The sequence below is a fragment of the Nematostella vectensis genome, chromosome 14 (genome assembly GCF_932526225.1).
Source record: "Nematostella vectensis chromosome 14, jaNemVect1.1, whole genome shotgun sequence".
Lineage (NCBI taxonomy): Eukaryota > Metazoa > Cnidaria > Anthozoa > Actiniaria > Edwardsiidae > Nematostella > Nematostella vectensis.
This window is the reverse complement of record NC_064047.1, coordinates 13301763-13329158: the sequence shown is the minus strand read 5'-3', so window position 1 is coordinate 13329158 and position 27396 is coordinate 13301763. Positions and strand designations below refer to the sequence as shown.

General features: G+C 40.1%; 2 protein-coding genes and 1 long non-coding RNA gene across 4 annotated transcripts; 2 read left to right on the top strand and 1 right to left on the bottom strand.

Moving 5' to 3' along the window:
- The first annotated feature begins 61 nt into the window (after positions 1–61).
- On the top strand, positions 62–20305 carry LOC5503648 (serine/arginine repetitive matrix protein 1). 2 transcript variants are annotated; one of them, XM_032371942.2, is made up of 14 exons: positions 62–170; positions 264–353; positions 458–583; positions 1589–1759; positions 6615–6773; positions 8007–9278; positions 10795–10834; positions 11061–11091; positions 11368–11586; positions 12032–12679; positions 13490–14098; positions 14539–14962; positions 16754–16903; positions 18733–20305. In XM_032371942.2, the coding sequence occupies exons 1-14, from the start codon at positions 147–149 to the stop codon at positions 18877–18879; spliced, it is 4110 nt and encodes a 1369-aa protein (XP_032227833.2). In that variant the 5' UTR covers positions 62–146; the 3' UTR covers positions 18880–20305. The 2 variants fall into 2 exon arrangements, with proteins under 2 accessions (XP_032227833.2, XP_001624661.3); XM_001624611.3 differs by lacking the exon at positions 8007–9278 and having other exon boundaries at positions 64–170.
- A 1202-nt stretch (positions 20306–21507) lies between these two features.
- Positions 21508–26063, top strand: LOC5503654 (histone deacetylase 8). Its single transcript, XM_001624609.3, has 9 exons — positions 21508–21887; positions 22040–22098; positions 22575–22714; positions 23065–23206; positions 23522–23712; positions 24029–24137; positions 24536–24803; positions 25203–25308; positions 25818–26063. The coding sequence occupies exons 1-9, from the start codon at positions 21771–21773 to the stop codon at positions 25838–25840; spliced, it is 1155 nt and encodes a 384-aa protein (XP_001624659.2). The 5' UTR covers positions 21508–21770; the 3' UTR covers positions 25841–26063.
- LOC116608636 lies at positions 24854–27385 on the bottom strand. The gene is made up of 3 exons (XR_004292723.2): positions 27259–27385; positions 25653–26396; positions 24854–25272 (listed from the first exon to the last, which is right to left on the bottom strand). It is a non-coding gene; the product is annotated as an uncharacterized LOC116608636 (long non-coding RNA).
- Positions 27386–27396: the final 11 nt, after the last annotated feature.

Genomic DNA, 27396 nt, shown 5'->3' with positions numbered 1-27396 from the left:
TTTCTTAAGATCACAGAGAAACGATTCGTTTGATTGCCCGAAATCTTGCCGAGACAAAGTTGCCAATCGCGACGATTTATCGACTGGTCTGAGTATTGCATTCTGGGTAGACTTTCCCACGTGAGCGCGTCGCTTTTCTTCTCAAGATGGCGGACGCAGGGTTCTTTCGAGTGAGTCCCTCAAAACCTTGATTTTTAATATTTTTATACCGACAAAGGTTCTTAGAAACGTCGTGTAATTGTTATCTGTATCTTGTCTTTAAGGGCACCAGCGCTGAGCAGGATAACCGTTTCAGAGACAAGCAGAAGAAGTTACTAAAATCCATACGATTCGAGGATGTCTTGGATAAAAAGGTTAACTTACATTATTCTCGCGCAGTCTTTGATGCTACACACATTTGCGGTATTTTTTTTCAATTGATTTTAAAACTGTTATCGATGTTCCTTTCCCTGTAAAGGTGGATATGGAGAAGATAAATCTGGACGTCTTAAAGCCGTGGATTACCAAACGGATCACCGACATGTTGGGGTTCGAGGACGATGTTGTCCTGGAGTTCGTTTTCAACATGCTTGAATCTGAGAAGGTTTGTGGCTAACGACCACTAAATAATGCCCAGTTCGTAGTTCATGGTTCTAACGACCACTAAATCAATAATGTCGAATACAAGCCCTGCTTCTTGGGCAAAGTGGGATATAGTTAAGAGAAAGTAGTTTCATAAAGATAACAAGGAATGAATTAGACAGCAAAGGAGTACGAAAATGGTAATTGCTTTATGAAAGTCTAAATTGTATTCTCATATATGAGAATTGGAATCATATTTAAGCTGTCCTACAATCACTTTCATAACTGCCAACTCTCCCAGTTTTTGTGGGAGACTCCCGGTTTTTAGCCTATATTTCCCCACAAAACAAATCGAAACTTCCTATACATTTACTGCAATCTCCTGGGAAAATCCACCGGTTTCTTATACAGTTCTTGTATTTGAAACACAATCGATTATATTAAAAGTGTGATTTACAAAAGCAAATGATCTTATTGCAAGGCACCGACTTTCTGGGCTCTAGCCCATGGGCCACAGGCTTTCTTGTCTTGCCAGATGAAATCCAGTTGTTACTCACCAGAGCTGTTATCCTATGATGGCGCTGGTCTTTAGACTGGTATATCTACCTAAATAAGTGATGTTGATATATATGATAATAATACACTTCTACAGTGAAACCTCCACATAATATAACATGTTAGTTGACACCCAAATGTCCCCATGTTAATTTCTTCTGTGAACTTTATACAGGTTGTTCCATATAACAGGCTCTTTTTAGTTTTGAGTTTTTAGTTCCACACTAGGTACATGATATATTTTGATATATTCTAAGTAATTACTAAGCAGGGGTTGACTATAGCACATTAAAAAAATTCCCTCAGCTTACCTGGTTAAAACCCCCTTAAAAAGCCATGTCTTCTTTAAAAAAAAGGTTTTGATCTATTTTTAGTGAAATTGGTGATATAACTCACTGGCTATCAACTTGTGATTTTATTACTAAGGTGAGACAAAATCATAGCATGTGTTTGTGTTGTTTTGTGTTTTTAGCATCCTGACCCCAAGGTCATGCAGATCAACATCACTGGCTTCCTTCAGGCCAAGAATGCGCGCATCTTCATGGGCGAACTTTGGGAATTGCTTGTCAGCGCACAGGAAAACATTGGCGGCATACCAACTGAATTCTTGGAGAAAAAGAAAGAAGAGATAAAACAGAGAAAGGTGTGTATGTATGTAAAAGTGATTTTAAAAAAAGTGGTCAAAGTTAAAAAGAAATATAGCATTGGCTCTCAGGGCTTGACATAAACAGGGCTAGACTGGACTCTGTGTCATAGAAATGACTCTTCCAGGGCTTGACATAAATAGGGCTAGCCTGGACTCTGTGTCATAGAAATGACTCTTCCAGGGCTTGACATAAATAGGGCTAGCCTGGACTCTGTGTCATAGAAATGACTCTTCCAGGGCTTGACATAAACAGGGCTAGACTGGACTCTGTGTCATAGAAATGACTCTTCCAGGGCTTGACATAAATAGGGCTAGGCTGGACTCTGTGTCATAGAAATGACTCTTCCAGGACTTGACATAAATAGGGCTAGGCTGGACTCTGTGTCATAGAAATGACTCTTCCAGGCTCAACTTCAAAAATAGTTTGTTTTTGGCCGGATATTAGAGTCCTATTTATATAGGATATTTTGTTGAAAAGGTGGCAGACATTCAATTGTAGGGTTTATTTCGTGCAGAGGAAAGCTGTTTTGGTTTGTGTTATATTAAGTCATTCAAAACAGGCTCCCCTTATAGGTGATCATGCATATCAGATAGCCCATATCAGCCACTCCTTGTTTTTTTTCTCATTTGGTATTGAAAGGCAAATAAGAAAAATAAATCTCTTAAGGCAGTACGAAAGAAAAGACGACTTGCCTTTAAATTTTAACATTCAGTTGCATATAATATTAATACAAAGTCCTGGAAATTTGAGCGTCTTAGTGCTTTTCATTTTTTAGATATTCTAAATCAAAGTTGCGTTGCTAAGGAAAGTTTCGCGCCAATACTTTATACTCAAGCTTCGAAAACAATGGCCATCAAAGTGAACCCATGCAGCTATTTTGACACATATTGACCAAATCCCCTATCCAAAGTCACGATTCCCAGGAAATGATTGAAGTTTTGTCACCAGAAGCTCTCCGATTTCATATATTACTGATGTGCCACTTGCCGCTCGCGCAAAACAATAGTGCGTTTGATCCTATCGACCCTTCCCTTTATTCTTAGAATTTTACTATGTCTGGGGAGTATAATAAATTTTCAAGCTGTTGAATATAAACAACAAATTTTGTTTCACATTTCGTTAGCAGAAACTGCATTCGAACAAATCTGCAAGGCGATAAAGCTCACCGGGTCATGACAAGAGCGCTGGACTCTATTGTTCTCTGTGACAATTGCTATGCGGCGTCTCCAGAACGGCATGTGATTGGTTTCATGGGAAAAATAGAGCTCTGTATCTGGTCATTATAGCCTTATAAAGCGTGCATTTTGAATGTTTTCCCGCTGTTTTCGATACAGCAGGCTCAGGTTTGAGAAGGAATGTGGAGAAGAAATGTGCTTAATTACCTGGATTCAACTTGAGACAAAGACATGTAGACTCACAAAATACTCTCTATCTGTATCAGGATTGAACTGAAACTTGGCAATCAAAAAGTAGGCACAATTTAGAAACCCAGAGTGCGCCATCAATTTATTTTTCAATGCGGAATAATCTTGAGCGAAACTTGAATTATGATTTTTCAAAACTAATTTCTCGCATTTCAATTTTTTTGGCGCACTCTGATTTAAAAGTTTTATTTTATCCTTAGGTATTTTATACTGAATTTATATTGGGTTACATTGAAACGCGTCCGCTCTAGAGCGAAAAAAGGCATTTTCAGCTTTATTGACAGCCTGCGCTAATTAGCTAAATTCCTCGAATTTCTTTTAGATATGACTAAAATGACAATTTTGTCATGAAGTTGGATAATGTATCTGTTTGTTGTGAAAGTTTCGATCATTTTTATGCATAAGCGGCCTCAAAAATGTAATTTGTAATTTAGGGTCATTTGAGCACATATTTGCCTTGTTTGCCTTTCGTATTGCCTTTAATCTTATGCTTTACTTACCGAATTCGGTAAAAATATTGCAACAGCTTTCCCAGATCAGTTAATGGAAATGGATGCTTTCTCATACTTAGGAACATTGCTAGGGTAATGCACAGGAGCTCACCTCTATGGTTTAAATAAAGTAATAGATTTATGGCAAGTGTGCATATGTTTTCCCCGTCTACTTTTTCAATACCTGTTACTTACTGCTGCGCTCTCGTTGGTTATCGGCCTAATGCTGATAATGACATATGACATATTCAAACCTTAGAGGTGTGGTTCCTGTGGGGTACATATGGCCACCAAATGTTTTCTTGCAGTGGCTCTTTTAGATCATTGCAGTGTTTGTACAATTGCAAGGCACCGACGTTCTGGGCTCTTATCCCTGAGCCACAGGCTTTCTTGTCTTGCCAGATGAAATCCAGTTGTTACTCACCAGAGCTGTTATCCTATGATGGCGCTGGTCTTTAGACTGGTATATCTACTTTAAGTGATGTTAATATATATGATAATAATACACTTTCTCCTGTATGTGAGACTTACAGTACAGCCTGGAAGAAACTTAACAGCGTCCCACACATTTTTTGCATGTATTTTGAGTGTAGTGCATAAGCTGATTTTGCAGGTAAATGGCTGAGTGTACTACACAATATGTGTGTATAGTTTTCCATTCTTATGCAGGAATGTTGGCTTTTGTTCCTTAAAAGTTTTAATGCAGGGAGAACTATAGATAATGCCAAAAATACTTTTATACGAAAACCACATGAACCAAGGATGTTTTAGTTGAAGCATACAGTATGTATGCATAAAAACAATGTGGTACGTTATTCTTTCTCACGGCTTGCGTACGGCTCAAGCTAATCAACTACTTTACCGATTGCGGTGTACTTAATAGCAAATTAAAGCTAAGATATAGATGATTCTTTTTCAAGGGGTCTGTTTAGTGCGCAAGTTTAATAGCAAGAGAAAACAGTCATAGTTTAGTTGCCGCTGACATTACACTGTCTTTGTTTTGCAAAGGCACGCAAAGATAAATTGTCACTTCCCTCTCTCAGCTTGCATACAGCCCAAACTAATTGACTACTTTACTGATTGTGACGTTATTCGTCTTAAATTAAAGCTGGGATATAGAGGATTCTTTTTCACCGATTTTGGAGGATATAGAGGATTCTTTTTCAAGGGGTCTGTTTGATGCGCGAGTTTAATAGCAATAGAAAACAGTCATAGTTTAGTTGCTGCCGACATTAACATGCCAGTGTTTCATCACAGCGTTTTCAACAAGCGAAATTTACGACACTCCCTAAACACAACATCATGTCATGCAAGTGACAAACAACTACATGTAGTGTCTGACTAGCCGACGAGACTTTGTATACAGTGACAAGACTGGACTGATCTTCTAGCCGGCGAGACTTTGTATACAGTGACAAGACTGGACTGATCTTCTAGCCGCCAAGACTTTGTATACAGTGACAAGACTGGACTGATCTTCTAGCCGGCGAGACTTTGTATACAGTGACAAGACTGGACTGATCTTCTAGCCGGCGAGACTTTGTATACAGTGACAAGACTGGACTGATCTTCTAGCCGGTGAGACTTTGTATACAGTGACAAGACTGGACTGATCTTCTAGCCGGCGAGACTTTGTATACAATGACGAAACGGTGTGACGTGGCATGTTCATTTGTTGTTGGTAAAACTCACACATGGGATGGGTGTGGTGAAGGGATGTTAAGTGACCCTATGTGTTTTACCTAAGGCAGTACTGTTTTTCACACGACAATCGTCTTATTGTCATGATCTTATAATTGGCATAATAGACTACTATACTTTGTTTGACTCAGAAGTGAAACAAATCTTTTCCTAAATTTAATAATGCAAAGGATATTTTAGCAGGACGATTCAGTATGGCGGCAGATAGACGCCTTCGGTTCTATCTCGCTGTTTGACAAAAATAAAGCCCCATCAGTGCACAACTTTTACATTATTCCTTTCGTGCATCAAGAACTTCTCTCCTGCGTTACTAGTTACTGACGCCAAATTGATTTGTGAATTGTCTAGGCAAAGGCTTTTGTTGTTATTTCTGTGCAATTTCATAAAATGGCTAAGAACAGTGATATTTTCAACAGCGTTTGGTACTCTTCCGTTGTTTGACAAACTGAAAGAAGATCAACACACAACATTCGCTTTTATCCCTTCAACACATTGTGAAGTACAAACTAACACCATCTGAGAAATGGACTAAAGAAAAAGACTAAAGATTTTGCAGTGATTTTATTAGCACTGAGCACAGCTAAATATAATAGTTTGACACTGCTTCGGTAACCTTCGCATTCCTTCTTATCAGTACAAAAACAACTTTCTACTTTCGCTTGGTAAAACTACTTGTGTTAGCCAAATTAGGCATGAAGTATGTAGAGATCAGTAAAGCTAAAGTTGTTTAATAGCAGAATACCAGAATTCTATCACATCAAATGCTAAACGCCCATCAGACACCCAAGTTTTCTTTTCGCATAAAAACGCATGGCATTGAGTTGTAGCTTCAGATACTCTAAAGGGATTTTGTAGAAGTTAATGAAGCAAACAGGTGCATGTAGTTTTGTGTGTGTATTCCACCCAAGTTGTGTGTAGTTTGAGTGTATGAATCTGATTACACTCAAACTACATGCAAAAAAAACACAGAACTCACAAAATGTTGAGTTTCCTGCAGGCTGTACTGTACCCTGGTACTTACCAGCTCTCAAAAGTTTTACTGTGGGGAAAATTATAAATGTTGTGCATCTAAAGGTTTTTTTCAGTTTTATTTGCTGAATTCACTATCAATTTTGAATGGCTGTCTGCAAAAATCCAATTTTTTCATTGTATTTGCAAATTCGAGCTCTTAAATAAATGTCACTTCTAGGTGTCGTAGAATCAGGGATTCTCAAATACTTCTTTTCTTATCACAGCTTGAGCAAGAACGCATCCAAGCCAATCTTAAGCGCCAGGGGGAGTTAATGCAAGCGGAAGCTGACAGTACGGGTGTCGAGGACCTCACAGGGAGTTCTAGTCTCCCAGATGAGGTCAGGAAAGCCACGGAGGCAGCAGTGCTTCTAGCAGAGAGTGCGGTAAGTATTTACAATCTTAGTGGTCTTGTATGATATGCAAAGAACTCTTGCAAAATATAAGAACAACCCCTTGACTACTATAAAAAAAAACTATTCTGAACATACCAGTGCAAACAGAGGATGGACAATGCAAAATGGCAACTGAGAGGTGTTTCTGGGTACTGATAAACATTAACTTTGCTAGCTCCAAATATTATTTTGTTATGATTTTTCAAATACCCCTTCACTCAATTCTAACCTACACACTTGAAAAAACATATATACACACTTTGCTAGCTCCATTTGTCTGATTTCAAAATATTATTTTGTTATGATTTTTTCAAATACTTCAGCACTCAATTCTAAACATTAACTTTGCTAGCTCCAAATATTGTTTTGTTATGATTTTTCAAATACCCCAGCACTCAATTCTAACTACACACTTGAAAAGAGTTATCTTATGCTTTGACTTGTTTTACTCTTATAATATTGGCTTCTATAACATCTTGGGGTCTAGTTGTCTCTGGCAATAAGTAACCTACAGTATAGCTATCTTTATTATTGGCTTGCATCATTCATGCATGCCTTTTTACAATGCTGGGAGTAATATGTCTGAATGCATTTCGCCTCCCTGACGCTTCTGGAAAATATTGAGAATTTTCTGCTTTGAGAAGCCAGATACGTCAATGAAGAAAATAAAATCAGTTATCCCCTGGAAGGCAATGGAAATGGCTCCCTTTAGCCCAAGGTCAGTATGCTTGTAGACAAGTTACTCTCATCATTGTTTGATATTTTTTCTTGGTTAAAGCACCACCAATAAAAATAAATTTGCATTGGGAATTTAGTTGGTCTTCTGCTAAGGGGGTGACTAGCTAATTGTTGAACACATAAAGCTTAAAATAGATTTTTGCCACAGTTTGGGAAATTGAATAACCTTCTTTATAATGTAATCCTCCATTGTATTGAATCAAGCTATCTTGGCATATGTTATGTTGTTGGAAATGATTTTAATTTTGAGTGATTTTTGAGAACGATCATTCAATGCTGTGATCATTCAATGCTATGACATATAAACTAAGCTATTCTTGTATGTATTTAAGATATATTTATTTTATATTTTCTTAAGGAGTATTTATTGTCAATATTGCTTAAATATGACTTTACTGTCTAATAAACTGTATATATAATGCAGTCATTTAGCAGAAATTAACTGATAAGGCTAATTATCAATCTACTTTCAATATTTTGTTACAGCACCTAAAATCACAGTTGCTATCTTCTGAGTCTGAGGAAGCTTCTGAAGAGAACAAGCGAGTCGTTGACAAGAGTGGGGAAAAGTCAAAACCCAATAGGTCTTTAGAGCCGGGGGAATTAAGTTCCTCTCCAGTCACATCACCTAGACGCAAGAGACAGTGGCGAAGCGGAGAATCCAGTACTTCATCAGAAAGGGAGGAAAGTGCACACAGGCCAGTTAAAATCAAGAGAAAAAAGAATTTGGAAATAAGTTACAAAACTACCAGGTCACAATCCCCAGAAAATCTGGACATCTCCCGTGATTCCCCTAAGACAGTAGCTGTTGGGCACACTCCTGTAAGACCGTCGTCTGAATGCTCTAGGATAAAGTGGGACCTTGATGATAATACACCATTTATAACCCGAAAGAAGAAAATTGTGATCCATCGAAGTTTGGAAATTGATAAAAGAATACCAAGAACAAAAAGGCACACTACAGGAAGTTTTGACCACAGAAGGCTTGGTACCAAAATGTCAGATTCAACTCCTGATGATTCTCAGGGTAGAAACACACCAAGGACACCTTCAACTCCCTATTATAGCACCACACACACCACAGCAACAACACCAGTAGACCGCTACACCCCTAGGTGGCAAGAGACGCATGAACAGTACTCACGGCTTACGTCATCACCTATGAATCAAGTGCTCCTTGTGGGCGACTCCATCATTAAGGGACTAACCCGTTACGCTAGTGTCTGGCGGGAATACTTCAGGCCCCTGAGAGCACTGAGCTTCGGGATAGGTGGTGACCGTACCCAACATGTCTTGTGGAGATTGCAAAATGGCGAGTTGGAGAGTACACCAAGGATTCTTGTCCTGCACTGTGGAACAAACAATGTGAACACAGACCATGCGTCTGATATTGTAGGAGGGATTCTGGCAATAGTCCAGTTCATTCAATCCAAGTCGCCGTCTACTACCATTGTAGTGACAGGTCTTCTTCCTCGAGACTTGTATCCATCTTTCCGCCGCAAAAAGATCAGCGAGGTGAACAGACAACTGGAAGAGCTCATAGATTTCTCTGATGAGTTTGCAGATGTGCACTTTTTACGGCCAGATGATGATTGGGTGAGAGAGGATGGGACTCTGGAGGAGTCATTCTACCATACCGACCACTTGCATCTTGTGGAAGCAGGAGACCGCAAGCTTGCAAAGGCCATCACCGCGCTGGTTACCAAGCTCTTAGACGCCCCACAGGGTCTTCTACCTCGTAGACTGCTCAGCAGCAAGGTATTACAGGGCACTGAAGGTTTTTAGATCTGTGAGGCAAGGTAGAGGGTAGGAGTAGTTGGGAGCTCCTAGTTATCCGAGTGGTGGTCCATGTGGGTCCTTAAAAAGTCTTTAAATATCTTTAATTTTATTTCATTAGAGCCTTAAAGCGTAAAGATGACAACAATTAAGATCTATGTATGAGAAATAGCCCCGTTCAAAAGCTGTAACCAATTTGAGTTTAAGAATAGTACCTGAAAGAACTAGATAGAGATTCTGGAGAAAAAATAAGCATTTGAATTCTCAAATCCATTATCCTCAAATTAGTTTTCCTACTACTGGCTCTATTAGTTGTATTTAATTAAAATTTTTAATAATATCTTCTGTAATTCTTAGTTAAAATGTAGCTTTTTAACTAAACAGTAAACATATAAACAATGTAGCACTCCACCTTTGTTACTGGTTTTAATTCTAATAGTAATTTTGGAAAAAGCAAAGTGTTGCTGTACTGATTCAAAGAAAATCAGAATTTATCTTTGACAATATTTTCTTATGTTCTTTCTTATTTGGTAGACCTTGCTTTTAAATCAACACAGAAAAGTGAATATGTAAATATGCGAATTTGAATATTGTAGTGTATTACAACCTGGGAATAAAATATTATCATATAATCATAAATGAATATATTAATTAATTTGCATTCCCCCTTGCTAACCCCTATTTAGTCCTATAAAAAGAAGATCCTGGGTGGTCTGTCTGAATAGGCAAAACCCACTTTTTTCACTATAAGAAAAGTCTTTTCGCTAGATAAACTCAAATACTAAGATGATATCATATTTTGTGATGACATCATATACTTAAGAATTAAAGCCACCTGGAAGGGATTTTTGAAGGTGCAATAAAATAAGTAATGGAATGGTAAAGCAATTCTGCTCCAAGCCAAAGGGCTGACCCAGATATAGCAGTTTGGATGGTTATCTATGTCCCATTTTGTTGAATTGAATGTACATTTATTGCATCATTCACCATATCTTTTAAATAAAAATAACAACAATCATAAACAATTTGTATCCAATCACCTTGAGTCATTAATCATTGTATAAGATGTACCCTGTGTACCCCCTCTCCCCCTACCCTACTGTAACCCCGCCCAATCCCCCCACCAAATGGTAAGACCCATTGCAGGGATGATAACTGTAGTTATGAAAGACATTGGGGCTCTACAGCGCAACTAGACTGAGAACAATGCAAACTAGGCACTGAAATTTGTTGGCTCAATCAGTCTGTCTTAAGATTTTGCATCTGATGGGTTGAAGCAAACATTTTGTTAATGTTAAGGGTTGCACCTATTGCACATTAAGGGGGTAGATGTGTTGACAGTTTTGCTATCTTTATTTCCACTGCCAGTTTGATATCAAATACACATTGAGAACATCCATAACTTAAGTTCCTTTTTAGTCCCATTGTCCCTGCCTTGTATTATATTCTTTCAAATAGAATTGTCACCCTTTTTGAGTGAGGATAAATAATTTTGCAGGAACCCCGTGATGGCCGTGCAAGGGAAGCCGCACACAAAGGTAAAAATAAAAAATGTGAATAATGTTTTTGAAATCTCTAAATTGTATTTGAGCCGTTATTATTTAAATTTAATTTCACTGTGATTCACGCTAATTTATTGTGCTACTGGAATAAATTGTCTTTCACACACAAAAATCCCCCACCCCTCCCTCCAGGAGCAGCCTTTAGTCATTAGCTATACAGCTCTCAGTCTACAACTCTCAGTCCATTTATATTTTTCTTCAGACATAAAGAAAGAACGTGATTCCTACAGAAGGTAAGTTTACTTACCTGGATTCATATAACTATAATTTGTTTACAAACATGAATATAATTCAAGTGTGGGTGGCATACACAACTTATGGATTTTGTCATTTTTCGGCTTTCCATGGCTATAAATTTGATTGACTGACTGACTTTTGACATAGTTATTGAGGATATAAGAGAACCTGCATTGCTATGAAGACTGACATGCAATGAGGAAGCTTCAGATTTTCTCATGGAATTGTACCCTATAAATGTTGTAGCCCATTAATGCTGAAATGTTATCTAGGTCCAGAGATAAAGGCCGGAAGCGCAGCCAATCACGTTCTAGCTCCAGATCTCGCTCATCTTCATACTCCAGATCCAGATCTCGCAGTCCTGACAGGAGAAAGCGCTCCTACTCCCCTCCACCCCGACGCAGGTCACCCTTCAGGGAAAGACGCAGGTCACCCCCAAGACGCACATCTCGCTGGAGCTCACAATCACCAGGCCGTCGCTCCCCCGCAAGGTACTAAACTGAGCAGAATTTTTATTTCATTATTTTTTTACATTATAGCAAAAAGTGGTACACATATACAGATAGAGGTAGAAAGAAAGATGAAGATTAATAACAGAGAGGAGAATAACATAATAACAAGAATAACATTTTTCTGCACTAACCATGATTTTCAAAATGGGTAGAATTTTTAGATTGATTCCTTTTGTTTCCAAGAAAATATTTGTGCCATCTTGCTTTCGCAACACTTTTTTTTAAATATTGGCATTCAGGTGATACTAGAATATCATATATAAAATTATTCATGTTTCGTGCTAGATTGCCTAAAGTAAAAAATAAACCTCTTTTAGTATGCGCTTTGATTGATTTTCTATGAGCCACATATTAAATACAATCAAATTAAGTTATTTTTAACTATATGTCTAATGTTTTGTATGTTTTTTTTTTTTTCAATTAGAAGGTCTAAAAGTCCAAAAAGCTTGTCCCCCTCACCACCTCGCACCAAACCCAGGATAAAGTCAAGCCCAGCACGGTCCAGATCCAGATCCCAAAGTGCAAGCCCACGGCACTCTAAATCCAAGTCACCAGCACTTTCAAAAGTACAGGTAAAAACTGAGAAGACAAGCCCTAGTCCTCCTCCCATCAAGAAGACGATAGGGTCCGCCTCACCGCCACCATCCCACCACCGCTCAGAGTACAAAAAGAGAGATGTCCAGGACTCCCCTGTGCGACAACCTTCCCTCTCTCCCTCACCTTCACCAGAACGGAAAAAAGAAGACCCCAAAGAAAAGTCCCCACCTCTTCCAAAATCCAAAAAGATGGCAAATCGAAGCTACAGGAAGCACAATTCTTCAGAGTCAGAATCTGACTCAGGCTTGCCACCAGAACGCAAAAAGGGATCAGTGTCACCCAGAGATCGAAGACGGCGGAGCCCTATGAGGAGGAGGCGGAGTAGAGATGCCTCGCCCAGGCGCCGACGGAGAAGCGCGTCGGGGTCAGACTCATCCCCAGACAGAAGGTCTGAGTCACCAAGAGATAGGAGACGACGGAGCCCAGAACACAGGCGGAGGAGGGAGGCATCCCCACCATGCCGAGACAGAAAAAGGTAAGTTTAAAAAGTACATTTGTGAAGCATTCTCCCTCCCTGCAGCTGTAATGCTGGATTACGAGGGTGCAAATACAGTGTGGTCAAGTCGAGGGCGTAGCAGTTGCCTCAAGCAGCTAACATACATATACAACGCCTATCTGACCACAGAACACACTGCTTCGATTGAATTTGCTGGTTTTTGTGGAGGGAGGAAAACGAGAAACTGGAGACAAACCCTCAGCAAAAACAAGAGCCAACAAACAGAGCTCACATTGAAACCGAAAAACCAGTGGTGAGAGGAACAGGCTCTACCAACGGTACTACCAATGCACAGCTTTACTGTACATGGCATCAGTGAAAGTCATAGTTATGGCTTATATTGGGTCAGGTGGCATGTTTTACTAATTAAAAATGGCAAGTGCAAAAGAAAAGATCACACAATAAGTTATAATACTTGTACCAATTTATTTAAAGCTGGGATTTAAAAATAAGATACATCAACATCTCTTGCAGTTTGCGAAAAATAAAAAAAACGTGAATTTTGAAATTAGCAGGGTGTCTTGTAAAATTAATAAAAATTGAGGTTTAAACCAAATTAAAAAATGTTCTTATACTTTGGACTTAATAATTGAGAAATAATTGAGTTTTATTCATCAAAAGTTGTTTTGAACTGCAATATGATCTATCCTTCAAATCAGTGCCAGGTATTTGCTGACTTAAAATTCTAGTGAAAATGCTGAATCTAGGATATAAGTTGGATCATTGAAGTTAACAAAGCTTGTTATATTTGGTTCGTTGACTGCTTTTTTATTTGGTATTTCTCTTCAGATACGATTCACCGCCAAGAAGGCGAAGGCGATCCCCATCACCACCCCCTAGAAGAAGACGCAGAGATTCCTACTCACCGTCTCGCCGCAGACGAGACTCCCCAACGCCTTCGCCTCCCCCAAGGCGCAGGAGAAAATCCCCAAGCCCATCGCCACCCCGTAGACGCCGGCGATCCCCTTCCAATTCCCCACCTCCAATGCGCTCATCACCCTTGCCTCCCCCACAGCGCAAACGAGCCTCAACCCCACCCTCCCCTCGTCGGGCACGCCGTAAGGTTGCATCACCTGAGGAACAAGACAGACAAAAGTCAAACGGCCGGAACTCAAGATCCGTTTCTCCATCTGCAGTGAAAAGGACCAAGGGAAGCAAGAGGTCTGAATCACGCTCAGTGTCACGTTCACCAGAGCGTGACAGGAAAGGACGTGACAGTGCCAAGAAGGAGCGCCAATCACACTCAGAGTCGCCTCAGAGAGTAACCAAGTCGAGCAAGGAGAGAGTGCGTGACCCATCAGCCTCCTCATCATCATCAGCGGATGAGCCAACGCCTGTCAAGGGGGCCAAACGAGTTGGCCGGCGCTCACGCAGCCGTTCAGCAACACCACAAAGAAAGTAAGGGTCAAAAAGAGGGCCATATTCCCGTTCAGTACAATCAAAGCTTTTAAAACGCTTGCTCTTGTAAGTAATCAGTCAATGAACCGCCACAATTTATCATTACCAAGGTAGTCGCCTGCAAGAGCTTTGACTGTACTAACAGAACCATGCTTAGTAGACAAGGAAAACAAGTTCTAGTAGTCTCGGTTTTGCTTTAGTGGCCTTACTTAGTTTACATAGCTTTGTATCATGTTTGCCTCACTTTGAAATTTTGTCTTTGTGGCTACAGTAAAGAAGTCGCAAATGTAGGAAAGAAATCTAGCAAAAAAATAATGCCTAAACATGCAGATGCTGACTTTCTTTTTGCTTTGGCTGTTAAAGTTATGTAAATTAAGTTATGTTTACATGATGACGATATTTAATGAAGATTGTGTTTTGATCTTTTCCCTCATTTCCAGGCAAACCAGGCACCGCCATTCTGCTTCCCCCGAGCCTCGCAAAAGACCACGCCACCAGTCAAGGGAGAGACGTCCGTCCTCCTCTCCCCCTCGGCGGTCACGTCCTCAACGAACCTCCCCATCCCCACGCCGCACTCCTGAGGACAGACGGAGGTCACGTGGTAGCCGCCGTTCACCCTCACCACCCAAGCGCGAACCTCGGCGGCGCAGCCCCTCTGCCTCCCCACCAAGACGGGAAGCCCGCAAGCGAAGTTTGTCACAATCCCCAAAACGGGAGGTGCGTAGGCGTGGCAGCCCCTCTCCTTCAGAAGGCAGGAAGAAACCAGTGGATGTGGAGATGGGGGAAGAAGAGGCCCCGCCCTGTAAGGCGGCGGGTAAGAGCCCGTCAGCTGATGAAGAGCCAGCAGAGGAAGCTCCGTCCAAGGTATAGAACACCTGGCGAACTATATCATATGCATTTAAACTGTGTGGTCCGTAATAAAAATATTTCTTTGGTCCGTATTAAAAAGTATTGAACTGTGCGATTCCGTATTAAAAAGTACAGTCGAATTTCTATTATGCGGCCCACGGTCATTTATGAAAGCCCCGAATGTGCCCTCTATCGAGCGGTCACCTGTATTAAGGAGGCCACCAAAGGAGGGTCCCAATGGGGTGATTTACGTCATATTTCTTTTAGAAGTTAATTAAAATAACAGACACATTATTTGTCGACAAAAAGTCAAGCGCGTGATACGAGATTTTATTTCTGATTGGTTCTTACAAAATACGATTGTAAATCGATGAATTTCAATCGATTGAATCACAGGTAGCTCAGGATCATTACTTTTGACGATTTACTCGAGAATATATGGTCACTTTTTGAGCGTATGATTTTTTTTTCTTAAATCTTAATAAAATTTCTTGAGATACTAGCAGTGTTTGCTTGGTGTCCTTAATGTTCTTTTGAATGAGTTTCAGCGATTTTCGTTGGGTTTAACTAGCCTTTCAAATTTTTTTCAGCCGTTTGTAAGCTAATCAGCGTCCAGTAATACTGCAATGAATTACCTTTTTTTGTGCAACGAATTACCTAAAAACTGCACTGCTCTCATCCAATCAGAATCGAGTAGTTTTGACATGTATATGATAATACCTGAAGTTGATTTTAATCGCTTATTGGGACTTTGTTTTGTGAGGACCAGTCGCATCAATTCTTGTTCAAACATCTAACCAGCTAGAAGAAAACCTATCACCTTCAAATATGAATTCACAAGGAATTTCGAGTCCAAAGACCTTGAAATGCACGTGTAGAGGAAGCCAAGTAAATCATCTACATATATACAATCTTTATCATGGAAAATTGGTTCCTTTCTGTTTATTCAACTTGACAAGGACGAAGCCATTACGGTGCTTTATTACCCGCTCTGTGATCTTGTTTGCCCTTTCGCCTGGTATGTGCTCAAGTGCCCCTATGATGCCCCTACGAGATGGCTTTTATTTCTGATTGGTTCTTACAAAATACGATTGTAAATCGATGAATTTCAACCGATTGAATCACAGGTAGCCCAGGATCATTACTTTTGATGATTTACTCGAGAATATATGGTGACTTTTGAACGTATGATTTTTTTTGTCTTAAATCTTAATAAAATTTCTTACTAACAGTGTTTGCTTGGTGTCCTTTGTTCTTTTGACTGAGTTTCAGTGATTTTCGTTGGGTTTAACTAGCCTTTCAAATTTTTTTCAATCGTTTGTAAGCTAATCAGCGTCCAGTAATACTGCAATGAATTACCTTTTTTTGTGCAACGCATTACCTAAAAACTGCACTGCTCTCATCCAATCAGAATCGAGTAATTTTGACATGTATATTATAATACCTGAAGTTGATTTTAATCGCTTTAATCGCTTTTGTGAGGACCAGTCGCATCAATTCTTGTTCAAACATCTAGCCAGCTAGAAGAAAACCTAAAAGATAACATTCAAATATGAATTCACAAGGAATTTCGAGTCCAAAGACCTTGAAATGCATGTGTAGAGGAAGCCAAGTAAATCATCTACATATATACAATCTTTATCATGGAAAATTGGTTCCTTTCTGTTTATTAAACTTGACAAGGACGAAGCCATTACGGTGCTTTATTACCCCCTCTGTGATCTTGTTTGTCCTTTTGCCTGGTATGTGTTTCAAGTGACCCTATGATGCCCTACATTGGGTTGATTCATGTTGGTGCTGTTGCAGGCTCTGTCAGGCGAGGAGGACGAATGGGTTGAGAAAGAAGGCAAAGAAAAGAAGAAGAAACACAAGAAGCATAAGAAACACGGCTCCGCGAAACACAAGAAGAAAGACAAGAAACACAAGAAGCAAAAAGAAAAGCAGAAAACTAGTGATGTAAGTACCAAGGAGTAAAGGGGTCAGGGAAGGTACCCTGCGTAGCAAGCGCTAAGGGCTGGGGAAGATGAGGGATAGACCACGCCTGGAGGGAAGGATAGAGCGAATAAAGGGAAAGTGTAGCAAGCGCTAAGGGCTGGGAAAAATGAGGGATAGACCACGCCTGGAGGGAAGGATGGAGCGAATAAAGGGAAAGTGTAGCAAGCGCTAAGGGATGGGGAAGATGAGGGATAGACCACGCCTGGAGGGAAGGATGGAGCGAATAAAGGGAAAGTGTAGCAAGCGCTAAGGGATGGGGAAGATGAGGGATGACCACGCCTGGAGGGAAGGATGGAGCGAATAAAGGGAAAGTGTAGCAAGCGCTAAGGGATGGGGAAGATAAAGGATAGACCATGCCTGGAGGGAAGGATGGAGCGAATGAAGGGAAAGTGTAGCAAGCGCTAAGGGATGGGGAAGATGAGGGATAGACCACGCCTGGAGGGAAGGATGGAGCGAATAAAGGGAAAGTGTAGCAAGCGCTAAGGGATGGGGAAGATAAAGGATAGACCATGCCTGGAGGGAAGGATGGAGCGAATGAAGGGAAATTGTAGCAAGCGCTAAGGGATGGGGAAGATGAGGGATAGACCACGCCTGGAGGGAAGGATGGAGCGAATTAAGGGAAAGTGTAGCAAGCGCTAAGGGCTGGGGAAGATGAGGGATAGACCACGCCTGGAGGGAAGGATGGAGCGAATGAAGGGAAAGTGTAGCAAGCGCTAAGGGCTGGGGAAGATGAGGGATAGACCGCCTGGAGGGTAGGATGGTGCGAATGAAGGGAAAGTGTAGCAAGCGCTAAGGGCTGGGGAAGATGAGGGATAGACCACGCCTGGAGGGAAGGATGGAGTGAATGAAGGGAAAGTGTAGCAAGCGCTAAGGGCTGGGGAAGATGAGGGATAGACCGCCTGGAGGGTAGGATGGTGCGAATGAAGGGAAAGTGTAGCAAGCGCTAAGGACTGGGGAAGATGAGGGATAGACCGTGCCTGGAAGGAACGGCGAGGGTGAAGGGATCATAGGATCAAAAACATCTAGGGGCTCGAGTGGATCCTAAGGTCGATGAGATCGTAGGTATTGTTTTAACTAGGCGACCATGGGATCAATGGGAATCGGGCGATCAAGGAGCTGGGTAAATAGCGAAATTGTAGTAGCCAGCGTTCGTCATTTTTATGAGCTATTTTTCTCGGTTCGATCTGGGGATTTCGAGAGCTGACAACAAAAAGCCTTCATGCTTATTCCTTTTTTTTTCGGGGTTCTGCGGGATTTGGAGAGTTGACAACAAAAAGCCTTTTTTTCTCGGGGTTCGGAGGGATTTTGGGAGTTGACAACAAAGAGCCTTCATGCTTATTACTTTTTTTTCGGTGTTCGGAGGGATTTGGAGAGTTGACAACAAAAAGCCTCCATGCTTATTCCTTTTTTCTCGGGGTTCGGAGGGATTTTGGGAGTTGACAACAAAAAGCCTTCATGCTTATTCCTTTTTTTCTCGGGGTTCGGAGGGATTTTGGGAGTTGACAACAAAGAGCCTTCATGCTTATTCCTTTTTTCTCGGGGTTCGGAGGGATTTTGGGAATTGACAACAAAAAGCCTTCATGCTTATTCCTTTTTTCTCGGGGTTCGGAGGGATTTTGGGAATTGACAACAAAAAGCCTTCATGCTTATTCCTTTTTTTCTCGGGGTTCGGAGGGATTTTGGGAGTTGACAACAAAGAGCCTTCATGCTTATTACTTTTTTTTCGGTGTTCGGAGGGATTTGGAGAGTTGACAACAAAAAGCCTTCATGCTTATTCCTTTTTTCCCCAGGGTTCTGAGAGCGATGAGGCGCCAGTGCCGCGTGAGGATGACGATAACGAAAACCTGGAGAAGAAACTCCGCGAGAAAGCGCTACTATCCATGCGTAAACACAAGGAGCCGAACACAGAAGAGGACGAAATGGATACCGTGGATTAGACAACCCCTGCGCCACATTCTCACGCCTTGTGGGGCCCTAGAAGAGCCATTGGTGACACTGGAGAAGATAATCGTCCGTCATTCTCAAAATATAATGATACTAGAGATGTGATTGAAGAAAGTTACCCTTCCATGCAGCCCTACATGCAATAGAACGTGTCCATGCGACCAGCTTTCCAAAGATGGTTATGTTTTGGATTATTGAAAGCAAAGTCTGTCCACACCAGTTTTCCTAATGTCCTTTGCACAACAGCTTACAGGCTGCATCCGCTCTGTCATCAAAACTACTTCTACGTGTATCCAGCCTAAGTCACACTGGCATCAAAACTTCTCCAGCCTAAGTCAGAATGGCATCAAAACCTCTCCAGCCTAAGTCACACTGGCATCAAAACCTCTCCAGTGTGTATGTGGCCTAAGTCAGAATGGCATCAAAACGTCTCCAGTGTGCATGTGGCCTAAGGCACACTGGCATCAAAACCTCTCCAGTTGTGTACGCAGCATAAGGTCCTAGGAATCAGGCTACAACATAGAGGCGTCGACATAAACTTGCGAACTAAAACCTGAATCCTCTCTGTTTGTTTGTAGCTAGTCGCCAACTCTTCGTGTGTCACGCGATAACTAGAGTTGGTTGCACAGATTTCGCAACGCTTCTTGATGGAATTGTTTTTGTAGACATTGAGAGTGCTGTAATCTACAGGCTTGGTGCATGACATGACGAATGGAAAATGTTTGGCGGTTTTATTTGGCAGGCTCATTTGATAATGGACTCAGGTCCTACTGCCCTTGCTTGGTCGTTTTCGACATCTGATGTCAGGGTCAGTATAGTGTGAACCAGAACAAAACATTGGAATACACAACCTTTACTCTTTTACTTCCATGTCAATGCACACCTATTTCAATTAAGGTTGCTCTTGAAAACCGCAGTGCTTCATGGGAAACGTATAAATGAATGTATCCTAGTTTCTAAATAACATGATTGTTAACTGGTAAATATAAAGAATGCTAAAATTCTCAAATCCTGGGCTGTTTTATTGACGCTTATTGTCTCATTTATTTGATACCCATGAAGCCCCCCAGGTATTCTCCAAGTGCAACCTTTTTTGAAATAGGTGTAAATGAACTATCGAGAAATTACTCAAATTAATTACATGCGGACCCCCCCCCCCATACTGACCCTGTCATTGGTATTTGAAGTTGAGACTTCATGTAATATGGGAATGTGAGCGTTTAATTTGTTATGATTTTTATTACGGCTCTCTAAAGGGCTTGTTTTTATCTGTGTACTCTGAAACAAATCTGTCATGTAGATACGATCTACCTAGTAATTGTCCACTCCCCTATTTCTTGACCACGCCCTGTTTGTTTGCCAACATTGGTTTATCCGTTGTAAAGTATGTGTACAAATAACAATAAAATCTTTATCGGATATTTGTTGTCTACCTGGCGATAACGATAATTAAAATCTATGGGATGTTTTTATCTACTTGGCAATAGCGATAAGTAACAATAAAATCGTTATGGGATATTTATTATCTACCTGGGGATAGCGATAAGTAAATCTTTATCGTATATTTATTGACTAATTGGCGATATTCGTGTCTGCTTACAAATGCCTCGCTGTAAATTAACCTGAAAGTGTTTGTGGCTTTTGTTATATAGGGCCCTTTATGTGGCGACGGAATGGCCAAGAAAATTACTTCAGCACTTCAAACTAGTTTCAATGAAATAGCGAACAGAGTAAGGCTATTTTTTCACGTGGCGAAGAACTGTTGAAATCTAAAAGACATATTACATTTTTACGTGCGCCCTTTGTAATCCCAAATCAATTGATATTATGTTACCTTCTTCGTATTTATTTTATTTTTAGTTTCTATGGTTTTGCCTCTAAGGCAGGGTTGCCATAACAGCGCTAAGCCAGTCACAGTGGTCCCTCGAATCTGAAAGCGCACCGGGCCAATGCCCGGATGTTGGATAAGCAATCCCAAGGCAGTCGCCAATGTGTGTTCCCTGCTAGCAGGGGCCTCTTCTCTCTTTATTTCGCTGGACTGGTGCCAGCCCCGCGGCGAGGAGGGAAGGGGCGTGATAAGACCCCGGGGAATGACTACCCCTAAAAGAGTCACTGTCAAAGTTTGTCGAAGGAAATGGATTTTAACCATAACGTGTTTTTATTGAAAGCTTCTTTGAGGATGTGACTGATGATTTAGAGCGGATGGGCTGTTAAACAGCGCGGATTCTAATATATTTTTTTGTCTCCTTTCGGTTGAGGTTTCCGTTGACCTCCCGGGAGTAAACTGTTGACAATTTTTCTTTAAGGATAGCAAGGCATGGTCTATAAAGTTTAGACCCTGGGAAAGAAGAGATAGGGAAGAGTTATCAGTTTTCTGAATTCTATGACTCCTTTGCAGTCTCCTAAGACGCATTAGTCTTTTTAGGTGCCTTATGAGACTGTGACGCGAAGAAAGAGAATATATTACAAGCGATATTTCGTGACACTTTATTTTCGCGATTTAGCGATTTTGGTGCAATGAAATCAATTATACATTACAGGACATTAGAGGACTAAAGACAAGGTGTTTTCATAAAGATTAGTACTTATTAGCCCCTGGTCTCAGTAATTTGTCGATCCAGTTTTGGTCTACCTGTGTCTTCTCTCTGACTCTTGCGCCGGGGAAAAAACCCTGCACGTTAGAAGGACAAATAATTAAAGAAAATACCTTAAAAGTATGATGGAGACATGATAACCATAACTGAAACGGCGCTAAAAAAAGTTGCCTTTTCTGTTGCAGTAAAACAGTAAAAGTTTTGTCTCTCTTCCCCCACCTCTCCCTCCCTTGTGGAAAATTTTGGTTCATTGTCGTTTTCGCGCGCACTTTTGAATTCAAGCGATCAACATGGCGTCTTCGGACGAGGACGAAGGAATGCATGGGGAATTACTACCCAAAGTAGCCTTCATCCACTCTGAGGACTCCGTCAACCTTTGCGATAAGCTCCCTAAAGTCACAGGAAGGGTTAGTGTGGCTTTTTTTTATTTAAATTCCTCTCTTTGGGTTAAAAACTTCGAGTTTTCTTTGGGGCAAGCGACGGTAACGGGTATAATTTTGTTTGGGCGCCAAAATAATATTCGTGTCTTGTGAACATGACCATATTTTACCCTTCGCAGGCGAGTCTAACCAGCTCCTTGATAGAGGCTTATGGACTTTTGAAAGACAGAAATATCAGGTCTGTATTCCTCTATATTGATTGCCTTTTGGTCTTGTAGTTGTCTCTATGAAAGTTTAATCACCTTTGCTGGTCTTGAAAATGTTGTTTTGTTGCCAAATCCTCTAAAATTGTAGGAGTTTTTTTTTTCAAATTTTTTAAGCAAATTTGACTCCCCTTGAGTTGTTAAGACTCGATGTGATAAATACAGAAGTAATTGGATAACTTACTCTGTCGAGAACTTGCAGTTTTTTCGAGGACACAGATAACCCAATGAGCAATTTCAAGCTTTTGGAAAATAAAAACTCAGTCACTAATTCATGGCCTTTTTATCATTGACGTTGTTTGATTTAGTTTTGATTTGAATCGCTAGGTTTTTTTTCTTTTAGCAGATATTTTTTTTAGAGATTTTAGTTTTCTCCAGAAACAAATAAAATAGCCATATTTTGCTCAGATAAGTAAATAAAAAAAATACTAATATGGATGTCTGTGTTTAGGGTAATAGCTCCTAGGAAGGCAACTGCGTCAGAATTGGCAGCTTTTCACTCATCGGAGTATGTGAACTGTATGAGGCGTGCAGCAGAGGCCGTCAGTGATGGGAGTGAGGAATGTGAAGACCTTGTAGAATTTGGTCTAGGTAAGAAAATATTGTTATCCCCCCTACCACTACTATAACCATTATCAAAATCACTACCACCACCAACATCATCATCAACATCATCATCGCTACCACCATTATCAACATAACCACCACCTTCATCATAAACACTACCACCACCATCATCATCACCACTACTACCACCATCATCATCACCACTGCCACCATCATCATCACCTCGACCACCAGCAAACTAGGGAATTGTAAAATTATAATGTAAACATGATCACTGGTGATATGGTGCTTGCAAATCTTGGAGAATCTATCACAAGAATTTGTTATATGGAGAAAGTTGACTGTTTTAAGAATTTCTTACTCTGATGTCTCAGGTTACGACTGTCCACCTTTTGAGGACATGTATGACTGTGTGTCCATGATTGCTGGTGCGACACTGCTTGCTGCTGATATGTTGAAGACTGGCCAGGCAAAGGTAGCTGTTAACTGGCAAGGCGGTTGGCACCATGCTCAAAGATACATCAGTGGCCCAATCCATGTCAACTGTTCATCCATGAGTCATTAACAAAAAGCAAAAGCAAAGATTTTATGACAGAAATGTTCTGATCATGTTTGTAAGCCTCTCTGACATATGTACACTTTTTGGCTGTACCCATGTAACTTTAAGTTTTAAAGAAATTTGTCACAGGAAGTAGTTAAGGGTTTATGCTTTTTATGGGACTGTGAGGGAGAAAAAAGTTGAAGAAGAGGTGTGGCACGTGCAAAACACATGTGTGACTTATTGCAAGGGCTATTCCCTTAAGACTTTTTGTTTCATTTCATTTGGCCCAGGGACGAAGCAGCAGGATTCTGTTACATCAATGACATCGTGCTGGGCATCCTCAAGTTGAGAGAGAAGTATGACCGGGTGCTGTACGTTGACCTTGATGTTCACCATGGCGACGGTGTGGAGGACGCATTCTCCTTTACTCCCAAAGTCATGACTGTCTCTTTCCACAAATATTCCTCTGGATTTTTCCCAGGTATGTTGAAAGAAGGCAAAAGTTTCTCTTTACTAAATTGATTGATCAATAAAAGAATCCCAGGGGATTCCCTTGAACGGGAGGTTTTATTTAGAATGTTTTGCTGACTTAAGGCTATTGAAGAAGTCTCTAGACATCGTTTTTTTAGGGTTAGAGATTTTTGTTCCAAAAATGGGAAATATTGATCCAGACTGGATAACTCTTGAGAGTTCTGGCTAATGTGTTGAGCCTGCTGTGTCAGGCTTTGTGGCTATTGAGCCCTGAATGATGCATGTGAGAGTCGTCAGCTTACTGTACCACTTGTCTTTAAATGTAGGTACTGGCTCCTGTTGTCAAGTGGGACACGGCAAAGGCAGATACTACACACTGAATGTCCCATTAAAGGACGGTATCACAGACAGGCCTTTTGTGGAAGTCTTCACAAGGTATGATAGCCGAAAGCTGTATGTTTTTACTTGCTTGTCAGGGCATCCAAGTTATGTAATAAGGGGAAAAATAGGAACCATGGACATAGGAAAGGAAGGGCTCCCCTAAATACCTTTAAACCATTTCATAGAAATAATTTTATCTATATGCTAATGAATACCTATTATTTTTGTTCTAGCATTTCTTAGTTATTAGAGTTTGGAAGGATAAATTTAATGCAAGCTAATGATGGCAAAATTAAACAATGATTTGTCACGTTTGGTTTTGGAAACATGTGACTTCAGATCATTACCATCTAGAACTGCGGTAAATAACAAATGGAACTACTTTGTATTCTGACTCAGGGCATATTTATGTTGTTCAGGGTTATTACTCACTGCATATCTGTCTTTTTCAGGGTTATGTCCAGAGTAAAGGCCAAGTTCAAGCCAGATGCCATTGTCTGTCAGTGTGGTGTGGACTCCCTAGCTGGTGACCCAATGAAGGCTTTCAACCTCACCCAGTTTGCCGTTGGTCGCTGCGTCAAGTACCTCCAAGGATGGAACTTACCCATGCTTGTCCTGGGTGGTGGGGGTTATAATATGGTCAACACGTCTCGATGCTGGACATATGTGACAGGTGTCATTTTGAACAGGCCCCTCCCACGCGACATCCCAGAACATGAGGTAAACTTTTAGGACAATCACATTCTCTGCATAAAAGACTCTTGGAACTCTTAGTAATAAGATGTGCTTTATTATCATGGGTCACACCACTAGTGAAATGCATTTATCCAGCCTTCTCAAATAGTTTTTTTAGGAACAGGTCCTTGCTAGATTTGAGGCGGTTTGGTTGACGAAGATATTACTAACAAAACAAAAATGATATCTTCTTCGTCTGGATGGAGACAGTCAAACATCAATAGGAGTTGGCTTGTTGAGCCGGCAGCCGGCTGGTTTTGAGAAGGCTGATATCAAATCATTACCTAAAAATCTAAGCCAAAACAAAAATAATTAGCATTCAATATTTTGTGAGTTGTGTGTTATTGTTTTGATAATCTATATGGACTTTTTCTCTCTTGCCAGCATTTCCTGTCATATGGACCAAGCTACCAGCTTGATATTGCACCAAGTTTGCAAGCTGACCTGAACAGCCCTGAGGACATAAAGAATACAATCAGGAAGGCTTATGGTAAAAAAATGATTTATTATTTTTATTATCATTATCGTTATCATCATTGTTATCATCATCATTATTATTATTATTATTATTATTATTATTATTATTATTATTATTATTATTATTATTATGGAACATAATTATCCATGCATTATTTTGTTTTACTCTGCCAATAAAATGGAGCTTATTATTTTAAATTTTGTTAGTTAAAAAGAATTCTTTTTTTTCTTACACACCCTGTACAAGTAGGTGTGGTTGTGCCACCATTATTATAAGAAACTGGCCAATAGGGGTGTGGAGCGCCCTTATTGTATTAAAAAACAATAAGGAAATGACCAGTAGGGCCGTGGATGTACCTGTTTTCTTTATGTTTCTGTATCGTGCCCCCCAATATCTTGAGGCCTGTGACAGCATGATTGGAAACAATTTGGTGATTAGACTTTTGTTGTGAGATTCACAAGATTAAAAGCTTATAAGTCTTTGATTGACAGTAACATATAATTCTGTTTGCTTCATTTCAGGCTATCTACAAAACATAACATGATCCCTACCTGGAGTTTAGAATTGATATTGAATTTATTTTATAGATTGTACATAAAGTTTGCATATTTTCTGCATTGTTTCTTTCATCAAGTTAATATTTTTGTATTTTTTAAGCAGTTTGTTTATATCATACATTTGTACAAATTAAATTCAAAGGTATTATTATTTAAAGAAATGACAACAAAAGAAAAGTTGTGTATTTGTAATAAAAAAGGCAAAAATGATAAAATAAAACAGTTGTGTTTTTGGTTGAAAACTCATTCAGCATTCATCATAATCACTTCTGCTAAGGTGTTGGCAACTACTCTTAAGCCAAATAATAGCACAGGTTCTTTGACAAATTTCAAATTGAACAAGGAAAGAAAAGCCGAATCACCCCTCTCAATAAAACGCTCAAAATACCACACAAGGAAGAGAGATCAACAAACACAGCTTAAGACACAAATAGATACCTATATTCTGATCCTCCAGGTTCATTTCCATTGCCTCAAAACACAATGTCCACTCCTTGAAGGCTTGTAAGACCATGAAGATGCCTTTACGGATTGAAAAGCACTCTGGGAGATTCAGGGAAAAATTCACGAGGGGAGGGCCAGTCAACACTCCTCTTCCCAAAGTCAGATGGTTTTTTATAAGTCTTTTCACCCCGAAGCCAAACAAATCAATTCGAGGTCATACAGACCCAGAATAGCAGTGTAAACAATTTTGGAATCAATTTGGTTTCAGAAAAGACAGCATTTAGGAGAGCTGTGGTGATTCATTAGAAAATTATTTTCTCATCCAGGCAAAGCCGAACAAGAAAAAATCATCATGAATCCTCCTTTGCTTGCAAATATCCATAAGCAAAGCACTCAATTATGCCCCAAAATACTTCATGATGTCCTGAGACACTCTCCTAATATGCTCATAGCTGTATTTTTTATGAAAAATCGAGCAACCATCAACTTGTGCTGGCTTCAGCACAACGACGAGGGATTAAAAGTGGGGACCGCAAAGCACTGCTGGAAAGCTTGGATACTGCTGACTAGGTGCAGCTGTGTTTGACTTTGACGGGCTGTATAAAACTCAGAATAGGGGGGAGGTATCTGTTTTCAGTCTGCTTTTTGTTAATTCAGCTCAAAAATAGGGTTAACTAAGCAGACAATCCTTTTTCCATTTGATAACAATTGATAATCATAATGTATTTGATAATAAATTGATATCAATTTACTAAGTAACCATCAATTATTATCAGCAAATAATAACAATTGATACTTATTCAAATTCTCCTGTTATCAAATGATATAAATTATTATCAATTCATTTGATGCATCCCAGCTATTAATTGGCTTGATTATCATTGGTCATGAGTTGTTATCAATCGTTATCGGTTGACTTCAATTATCAATAGTTTCGTCGGGTGATTTTACCCATACAAACCTCTTAGGTCTTTACACTCGTCATGAGCAAGCCATGGGTTCGAGCCGAACATTTCATTCCATTCGTGTTTAATTTCTACACAAATTTTTGTTAGTATCGTTGGATTCACCTTTCGTTTTACTTTTTTCGTGACTTAAA